The 10,881-nt window shown below is 29.4% G+C and overlaps 1 protein-coding gene and 1 non-coding gene across 4 annotated transcripts in view; both read left to right on the forward strand.

The window, feature by feature from the left end:
- Positions 1 to 10,881, forward strand: part of LOC113363777 (lysosomal alpha-mannosidase-like) — a 48,558-nt gene that overhangs the window by 1,095 nt on the left and 36,582 nt on the right. For 2 of the 3 annotated variants that reach the window (XM_026606261.1, XM_026606262.1), the window contains exon 2: positions 1,125 to 1,300. In XM_026606261.1, the coding sequence (XP_026462046.1) occupies positions 1,130 to 1,300 (171 nt within the window). In that variant the 5' untranslated portion in view covers positions 1,125 to 1,129. Of the gene's footprint in view, positions 1 to 1,124; positions 1,301 to 2,422; positions 2,526 to 4,171; positions 4,254 to 6,037; positions 6,224 to 8,062; positions 8,269 to 9,523; positions 9,661 to 10,881 lie in introns of all 3 variants that reach the window. The other variant, XM_026606264.1, reaches the window with a different exon arrangement.
- Trnay-gua lies at positions 5,585 to 5,676 on the forward strand. The gene is given in 2 exon segments: positions 5,585 to 5,621; positions 5,641 to 5,676. It is a non-coding gene; the product is annotated as a tRNA-Tyr (tRNA).

Genomic DNA, 10,881 nt, shown 5'->3' on the forward strand with positions numbered 1-10,881 from the left:
AATTTTTATATATTTGTACGTTTCAATGATTTCTGAACATTTTAGCATACCTTAGAAAAATTGATGTATGTGTGTGAGTGTGTGTGTTTGGGTACAAATTTTAGTCAAATTCTACAGAAAATCTATTTTTTTCAAAAATTTCTAATTTCTCAAATATCTCAAAAGTTTTTAAAAGAATTTAAAGCTTTTAATAATTACGGTACGGGAAGTACCAGCAATTTGTCTTAAAGCACGATGCCATGCACCACTAGTTTCTTTAAATTAACGTCCCGTATAGCAAGTTATAGTTATCGCAAAAAAATCGAAAATAAAATTTTTTGCATATCTTTACGTTTCAGAGGTTTCTGAACATTTTGGCATACTTTAGAAAAAATTGATGTATGTGTGTATGTATATATGTATGTATGTTTGGATACAGTTTTTCGTCTACGATTTGAATTTTTCAAAAAACATTTTACTTGTATTGACGAAATGAAGAATTGATTGAGACATTTTTGGTAAGGCAGGTCTAGCGGTTTTGGAGATAGAGAGGAAAAGTAAAATAAAATTGATATTTGGCGGTCAAAAATGAACATTAGACATATGCACATGAAATTATCAGATATTTGATAGGATTTTTAAAAACGAGTACTAATTTTGTTGAGTTCCGTACCAAGACTGTTAATTTTTAAAGTTTGCTTATACAGTTCAAGCAAATTTCAATATTTTCAGCAATTTTTTTTCAAATTTTTCAAAAATACATGAAGTTTTACACTTCAAATATGAATCTCTTTACAGTTCAGTTCGAAAGTGTATATTTCAAATGCTTTATTCTGATCATAAGAAATATATCCTCAGTTGGATTCATTCGGCATCTCTTGCTAAAGTAGACTTTCTCACGTGCTTTGAGCGATAAGATCCTCAGTATATATTTTATAAACGATAAATATATAGTGATTATAACTATCTCTTTGAAAATGTTTAAAACAATTGTTATTAATCTTTGACCAATATTTATTGATTACTGATTTTTTTCCTCGTATATTTAATTCTGGTACGGAAAGTTTCAGCTAATTGCTTTAAAGCACGATGCCATGCACCACTAGTTTCATTTAGCATTAATTTTTTATTTTTTTATTATTCAGTCATAATGTCAAGGGCACCAGTGCTGGCATTATGTGCCCTGGCACTTTTCGCAAGCGTACAGTGTCGTTACGCCGGCGACAGGACGAACCGCATCAGGCACGCCACTGTTTCCTCGGAGGAAGAGTACCAGGAGTACAGGCACAAAATTCAGAAGAAACCGACTTGCGGATACGATGTAAGTAGATACTTATGATAGATCGAAAAATTGGATATTACCGACTGTTTTTATTTTGATTCAATTTTCGTGAAATTTTGGAATTAGGCTTATCTCATCCAGAACTTAGCACCCCTTCTCTATAATCTAATTTTTTTTATTCAAAACTAGCAAACCCGACGAACTCCGTTTCGCCATCAGATGATTTCGTGAGAAAGATGAAGGAATTTTTTGTTTGTTTTATATTTGAAAAGGAAAAAAATGATTTTATTATACAACAGTAATGAATTTATTTCGGTTACAAAAATGAAGTGTTTTTAGTTGAACTTCTCTAAGTAAATGAAAGTGAATCCGCAAATTATCCATTTCATTGAAGTGCTCTTTGGTAAACCACATTTTTTGTTTTTTGGTCCGACGTTAACACAAAGCGGATGGTTTTCCAACTCGTGAACAGGCAACGTATAACTGCCCATGTGAAAAACAATGATTTTCTAAATAATCTATTTGAAATTTCTCCCGCAAACACTAAGCGATTGGCCTTGCGACTTGTTATTGCGAACGCAAGGCGAACTGGAAATTGCAATCGTTTGAAGTCAAAAGGAAGACCAGTCGGAATCATTGGTATGTCACCAAATTGCCAGCAATTTTTGATTGGATGGTGAAATTCAGTGCGTGTACATCATTATTCTTTGCGGCAAGAATTGCGCGTTGACTTAACCAAGCATAATTCTGATAATTCTCACTAATGTTGATTATTTTTATTACTCGAATTTTTAATTACGGTGCATGAAGTTCTAGCAATTTGCATTAAGGCACGATGCCATGCATTACTAATTTTCTTAGCTATAAACCTTGCGAAACCTTTCCAACGAATGCAAAATTGTCGAAATCGGTTAGTGCGTTCTGGAGTTATATCGTCAGGAAGGAAAACCCGACTTATTTTTATATATATAGAAGATAACATCAGGCATCGATAGCGAGCTTAATTTTGAGAAAAATGTTCTATAAAGTTTTTCGATATATTTTAACCATTCTAATGATATAGGAGTTTGCAGTGCTTGAACTACCACTGTTAAAAATCTTTCAGAGTCATATAATGTTGTTTTTTTATATCAATGGTTTTCATAAATATCATTTTTCCAGAGTTGTCCTGTTCCAAAACCAGGAATGCTAAACGTCCACCTGGTGCCACACACCCACGACGATGTAGGCTGGTTGAAAACTGTTGACCAGTATTATTATGGAAGTAAGTAGAAAAAAATCTAATATGAATTATATACGAAAATAAATTTCAAATTACATAGTATATTTTATATTGATTGAATCAAGATTAATAATTTGGTATAAAGACAATTAGGTACATATTATGCCAAAGTATTATATACAATTTTAGTTAGGAATTAAATAGTATTATTTCCATTTCCTTTTTCTTAATTTGTCTAGACACATTACAATATCTCAAAATAACTCCAATCAGTCAATAAAATCAGTAAAAATTTTCATAACGCTACACATTTCGCAAAATAAAGATAAAATTTTGATGATTCTCGAAATCGAAATGTCGATTTTTTGCTATCTTGTAAATTGATAAAATAGTGATAATTTCAAAAATATTAAGCAAATCAATCGCAAATAATTTGATTTTATTATTTATACTTAAGAAATAAATTTCTGTTTTTTAAACTAATATTTAATAGAAAAATAATATTTAGCAAATCACTGTTTTTTGTTGAAAATACGTAGAAATGGAAAAATCGAGTCAATTGCTTATACAAATAAGACATTAAAGTCTGGATTAACAAAAATAAATTATAACAAAAAAATGATTTAGACATGCAACTTGTCTTAAGGCAAAATGCCACTTACAACTAGTTTTTTATATAATAATCTTTCCTTAAACTTTTCGAACATATATAATTTTCTAGATAGCCTTATCTATTTTATTTTTATCCACGTGAAATCTATTTGAGAAATTTTTAATCAAGAAATTTAAGTTTTGTTTATTTTGAAATGTAGATTAAAGATTATACGAATTGGAATTATTTTTATCTGTCCAATTTATTATTGTTATTTAATTATCATTGTTGGCGATAAGGATAAATATTTATTTAGAGATAGGTATATTAAATAACATCGAGACATAACAATTACATAAAGATATAATCAATAATATATATATATATATATATATATATATATATATATATATATACTTTAGATTTTTTGTTCATTGAATGATGGCACAAATGCAGTATCGAAACGTACATAATTAGTTGCAAAGCGACAGCATTTCACCTGAGTTGTAGACAATTGTAAATAACTAACAAATTCTCAAATAACACAACATTTCCAGAAACTTCTATTTAATAATTTTGTATTTAACTTAAATTGCACATTTTAAAATTTGAATTCAAATATTTAAACAAATAGGTTGGTAACGCTGGTAATTTTTTAAACATAAAAAAACACACATGAAGTTGTTCAAGAATGTCGAATGCTAATGTGGCGGTTTTGAAATTTATAATTAAAATTCTAACTGTTCTAATAAAAGAAAAGTGATAAAAATTTTGAAAATCTAATTAGCTTAAAAATGAGTGTGTCTTACAATTATTTGTACAAATCAAAGTATTAAGGTATGCCATTTAAAAATAATATTAATTTTAATACTAATCTAACCAAGTTCAGCCATTTTGGTTACTATAAATAATTGATTTGACATGTCTGAAAGTAAATTAAATTTAAACATAATAAATTTGAATCATCTATTAATTAGTATATATTTCCCAACATTCACAATACATGTTAAATTAATATTCAATTGTCATGTAAGTTTTTTACAGTTTTTTTAAAGATATTGTATTTTTTACAATTTATGAAAAAAATTATTTATAGGTAGAAATACAATCCAGAAGGCAGGTGTGCAGTATATTTTGGATTCTGTCGTTGCTGAACTCATCAAAGATCCTGCTAAGAAGTATGTAATATTAATTAATAATATTTTTTCATTTTTAAAATTTAGATTGCTCATTAATATATTGTCTATATAAGTAGTTTGTTTATGTTTGAATTAAAATTAAAATCTAATTAAATTTCATAACAAAATGCAAAGTGAACCAGACTGAATGAAAAGAAAAAGGACCTTACTAACGAGTAAACTGAAATTTTATACTACTATTATCCATCAGTAATAGAAAAGGACTCTACCGATAGTTAAAATAGAAGTAATTTTAAAAAAATTAAAAAAACATAAATATAGAATATACAAATATATTAATCTATTGAATTTTTCTTTCAAATGAGCTCAATTTCTTTGGATGCTGAAATTTTCAAAAATGTTTGAAATCTCGATATTATACCTTTTCCTTTTATCATGCTTTTTTATTTTTTTTAAAATTACTTCTATTTTGACTATCGGTAGACTCCTTTTCTATTACTGATCGATAATAGTAGTATAAAAAATGTAGTTTACTCGTTAGTAGAGTCCTTTCTATTTTCATTCAGTCTGTTCACTTTGCAATTTGTTATGAAATTAAATTAAATTTCAACTCTAATTTAAACATGGAAACAAATCACTTATATCACTTATATAATACTCGAATAAGCTTGTTCTGTTATCTTATTGCTAAAATTTAACATACATCTAGATCAGGGCTTCTTAAACTTTTGTCGTTTGCGACCCCATTTACGATTGCGAAATTCTTGGCGACCCCATTTATCATTGAAACTTTCTTGACGACCCTACACATATAAAAATAAAAATTAAATCATTTATTTATTTGCTAACAATATACATATACAAATACATATGAAAATATATAGTTTAAAAATTCATTGAGAACATAAAAAAATCAAGACAAAATGATATACATATTTGACATTAAAATCTCGCGCGACCCTAGAATTTTCCTATTTGACCCTATTTGGGGTCGGGGGCCATAGTTTAAGAAGTCCTGATTTAGATCATATCGTCTTGCAATTTAGATACATTTAAAATATCTTGTCTACTTGTGTCTTTTTTAGAGATATTTCGCATTTAGCAAATTGTGAAATCGAAGCAAATTATTATACATCATTATAAACAAGACAAAAAAAATCGAACATGGCTATTATTCTTGCAAACTTGCAAAAAAATTCAAGTCATTGTTTGGTAAATATAAAAAATAATCTTGTTTACCGCACGCTCTAATTTTGTATAAATTAAATAAAATTGTTATAAATAATTATCTTTAAAAAAATATTGTAACCCTCAGTGCACGTGTCAAATTTTTCCAAAATGTTATCGTTTTTTGGGGTCTATATAAACAACCTTCGATAGCTCAGTTGGTAGAGCGGTGGACTGTAGAATGTAAACAAATGCCGAAATCCATAGGTCGCTGGTTCAAATCCGGCTCGAAGGAATCTTTTTTATTTTTATTTCTAAAAACTATCTAAACTAAATTAAAATATAACAATTAGGTAGTTTATTTAGGTATTAATCATTATTTTTTGTATATTACGCTTATCTGCTTGTAATAATGATACTGGGGATAAAAGAAAATTTTGTTGGGTCATATAAATATTTTGACTAATTGACCCCAAAGGTCTAGAAATAATATAAAGAAATTAAATTTTTATTAAAGAAAACAAAAAAAAAAAATAGTAGTTGTTCACAAGTAAAAATTAGTAGCAAATTGGTATATAAGTAAAGATTAAAAAAACACTTAAACTCAAAAAAATATTTTAGCAAATTTGTTTCTAAATCGACTATCTATTTTCTAGATTCATTTACGTCGAATCAGCATTTTTGATGAAATGGTGGCGCGAACAGACACGAGAACACCAGGAGAAAGTGCGCGAGCTGATCGACCAGGGTCGCCTGGAGATCATTGGAGGCGCCTGGAGCATGAACGACGAAGCAGTCACCCACTATCAGAGCATCGTTGATCAGTTCACATGGGGATTCAGGTAAATAATAATAGAAATAGAAATTAATATCATAGAAAAGCCCTAAAAAGCTTATGAGGAAAAGAACAATTAAAATTGAGTCAATCAAATGCTTGAATTCAATTTACTAATCAAAGATCTTCTATTTTTTAATTTTTGCTTCAAAGCACTTTGTTACAAATAGACTGTGTAGCAAAAAAGTTTATACCCATATATTTATATTTAAACGTTGTTTTGCTAAGTAAGGTATATTCTAAACAATTTCTATAGAATCAAAAATATTAATACTTTTAGTGTATAAGGATGTGTTGGTTGAATGCTTTGAATACAATGACGTATTATAAAACAATAAACCCCATTAGTTTGTCTATATTTTGTCTGGAAGTTTTATACACTTTCTATAGAAAACATGTTATATGCCAATCCAAGTCTTTTTTGGTCTTTCGACTTATTGATTACGTTTCAAGTTTTTCAGATCCTTTTTGGATTCTGGATTTTGTGTACAATTGTAAATAATACCACTGAGCTTATACAAAATTTTCAAATTTCTGCGATCAGAGATAGAAAATGAATTAAGTATTTCTTCTTTGACCTTCTTTTTGAAAAGTTTCAAATATCATTAGATGAATTAAAGTAAATTTAATAAAAAGTATATATGTAGAGCAGGGCGAGGCACAAAAGGTCCAATTTGACTTTGAGCAAATATTAATTATATTATAAAAATCAATCCAATTATATCACAACAATTAACACATTTCAAACGAACAATTATCTGACTACGTTCAGTAAAACTGCCAGCTACTTCTTCATTGTAGAAATGTGCTTTTTTGCTGTCTTTCAAAAATTTGTTATCTAGGCCAGGTGGCAAACAGGTTTAATGTCTTATTTTAATTTTAAAGGTATTTTTCAAAATAATTACATTTTTAACTAATGCTAAAAAAACTACCAACGGAAGAAAATACTTTTATTATGGATTTTCAAAGATTTTCGTTTATCTCCCGATAGCAAAGTCATGAGAATCAAGGTTATAGCTGGTTATACATCTTTTTCCCTCTACTTTCAAATATTGTTGTTAAACAATGCTTAACTTTACTGGTTTTTCACACATCGGTGGTGGATCTTTTTAACCCCGGACCTTCATATATTACTATCTATTGTTCGATAAATTGTGGGAAATTATAACTGGGAAAATGCTATTCGACAAAATGTCCCTTTGATCGATACCAAATTTCGGTTCTGAATTTAAATAACATAAATAAAAAATAATATAACCTAGAAAATGTTTTATAAATACCAATGAGTATATAATTATACAAATGAGATCTTTCAGAGCACCGTGTTTGAGAAAAATATGATTTGCAGAAAAAGAGTGCTACAACGCCAAAAAGTGCATTTTCATATTAGCATTTCGAAAAAGTTGATATTTTGAGTTTCTAGTAACACTTGCGGCCCGTTTACTAACGTTTTGGTCTATAAATAAAACTACAAACAAAACTGCTTACTACAATTTAATCATAATTAAATAATATTCACATAAAACATCCTATTAAGCGTAATTGAACATCATCTGTCAAAAACGTTTGACATTTGACGTATTAGCCACCGTCCATTGTTTTATTCAAATTACGCTTCTACAAAAATGTTCAAATTAAAAATGTAGAGTTCCTACGCGATTTTGAAATAATATCTCACCTTTCCGACTATCTCTGGATCGGCACGAATTTTTCAAGACTAAGACTGGCCAAATCGGTTTAGCCGTTTTCGAGTTTTAGCGGATTATTTTATCGAGAGCTCTATTTTTATATATAAGATTATTTTATTCTATTTATTTATATATATATTAATTTTCTTTTCCCTTAGGCGTTTGAACGAGACCCTCGGTGAATGCGCCAGGCCAAGAGTAGGTTGGCAAATCGACCCATTCGGTCACTCCAGGGAACAAGCATCGATTTTTGCCCAATTGGGATTCGATGGTATGTTTTTGGGCAGATTGGATTACCAGGACAAGATGAGGAGATTGGAGCAGAAGGAACCGGAAATGTTGTGGCATGCCAGTGATAATCTTGGTGAGGAAAATGATTGACAAATATAGAGATAAAGATGTATATTATTGAGAAAGTAGTTTCTTTGTTTTTAACTTCTCGTAGGGTAATTATAGTAATGGCCCGAAAATCGAAAATGAAAATTTTTGCATTTCTCGACGTTTTGAAGGTTTCTGAACATTTTTAAGAGACATACCTCAGAAACTAAATAGATGTGTGTGTGTGCGGGTGTTTTTTATGTCCGCATTTTTTAGTCCACGTTTTCGGGCGTACGGATCAGCCGATTTGAATGGTTTAAAAAACATTCGATTCTATTGATAGGGAGATGTGCTGATTAGTTTTTGGCAAAGGCAAGTCCAGCCGTTACGGAGGTACGGAGCAAAGAGTGCAGAAAATACAAATCGAGTTTGAGAGAACGGAGTATCCGATTTTAATGATCCAAAAAGCATTCAATTTGTTTTTTTGGGAGAATGGTGATTAGTATTTGGCAAAGGCAGGTCCAGCCTTTTTGAGGATACAGAGCTAAATGTACAAAAAATGGGAGTTTTTGGGAGAACTAAGCATGCGATTTCAATTATTCAAACAACTTTCTGCTTGTGTTGATAAAACAATTGCTTTTGGAAAAAAATATTTCTATATTAACTGTTTTTCCAAAAAAAATTTTTGTTCTTGTATATCGAAAATAATTTAAAATTTTAATTTTAATTCTGGCTAAAGATCCAAAGCTCTTCTATATATACTTTAAATAAGTATTTTTTTACTTTGTAATTCAGTTTATATAATTCTTATAAATATTGGACAATGTTTGTTACAGTATTTATAATAATCTATTTGAAAACATTTAATATTTCTCGAACATTTCGTTGCGGTACGGGAAGTTCCAGCAATTTGTCTTAAGGCACGATGCCATACACCACTAGTTTAGATTTAGAATTAAGCAACTTTTGAGAAAGATCAAGGATTTTGGTTTAAATTTAGAAAAGGAGTTCTGTAAAAAAACAAGAAATTTAGTTGAGACTGAGGGTGACTTTTAGGAAGTACATAGACCAAAAAATTTGTTTAGATTTAGAATGGGAGAAGTTCAGAAGTCAAGAAATTTGGTTTAGATTTAAAACATGGCAACTTTTAGAAACAAGCAAAAAATAATTAGTTCATATTTAAAACAGCATAACTTTTAATAAGCTTAAAAAGTCAGTTCTCAAGTGTTAGAACATAGGAATGAACTATATTTTGCTGGACTCCATTTTCCAATTACAATGATATTTTTATTACATTTTAGGTGAAGCTGGTGACTTATTCACCGGAGTCCTCTACAACAACTATGGACCACCACCAGGTTTTTGCTTCGATATTTTGTGCCAGGACGAACCAATTATTGACGATAAACGCAGTTACGATTACAATGTAGACAGAAGGGTAAGTGTCTATTTTTTCTGGTTTTATATATCTATACATGATGGTTACAAAGAACTTTTGCTGTTGAAATCCATTACTGATTTTTAAATTTTAATAAGATTAACGAATTCCTAATGGCTGTGGAATCCCAAGCTAAGCATTTCACAACTAATAACGTTGTTCTGACAATGGGTGGAGATTTTACTTATATGGATGCACAAATGTACTTCAAGAATATGGATAAATTGATCAGGTAAAATTTGGATCGGGATAATTGTAATATAAATCTTCATTATTGTTGTGTCTTGGTTAATGGTGGAATCATACTAATCATCTTGGATAATACCTCTTGCAGTTTGAGTATATATTGAAACCAGTTTTCTGGTGTTCCCAATTTTTATTCAGTATTTAACACACTTCATCAGGTTTCAGTTGCTTTTATTCATCCATTTTACATTATCCTTGTCCAGAATTCTCCAATATGTTTGTGGTTGATATATGCTTAAAAGAATGATCTAAGTATTCCTTCAAAATTTACCTTGCTTGGTAAATTTAGATCAAAATTTTATCCAATTTTGGTTTGTCTATTAATCAGTCTTATTCCATCTTGCGCCCATGAAGAACAATTTCGACCAATTCGTGCCCTGAATTTTACCTTTAAAATTAACGAAAGTTCTTTGCAACCATCACTCTAGAGTAATTTTTTATTCTAAATTTCTTGTATCTCGTAGATCGATAAATTTATAGAATATTCAAAAATGCAAGCTGCATCTTATCAGACCGACAACATAATTTTGACCATGGGCGAAGATTTTAATTATCAAATTGCTGACTTGTGGTATAAGAATATGGATAAACTTATTAAGTGAGTAAAAAAATGTAGAAAAACTTAGTAAAAATTTGTTATAAAATTCAGCTCTTCGATTGGAAGACTAGAAGTTCAGTTGGTGTTGATAAACCAAAATCTCATTCTTGTCGATAATAATTGCAAATAAACTTATTAAGCTTTTATCATCACATTGTCATCCCACTTCTGTATTGTAAAATTGTTGTTTGTGTATTTTCTATCATCGATTTTATAAAATCAAAATTTTTATCATCTCAGATGTGGTATATTATATACAATTATATTTTATTTTATTTATTCATTTATCCTTTTCTAGAGAAACCAACAAAAGACAATCAACGGTTCATTAGTCAACGCGTTCTACTCAACTCCTTCATGTTACCTGAAATCTCTGC

Source organism: Ctenocephalides felis, unplaced genomic scaffold, assembly GCF_003426905.1.
Source record: "Ctenocephalides felis isolate EL2017-DRISC unplaced genomic scaffold, ASM342690v1 CF-g0.4_SCAFFOLD_00845, whole genome shotgun sequence".
Taxonomy (NCBI): Eukaryota; Metazoa; Arthropoda; class Insecta; order Siphonaptera; family Pulicidae; genus Ctenocephalides; species Ctenocephalides felis.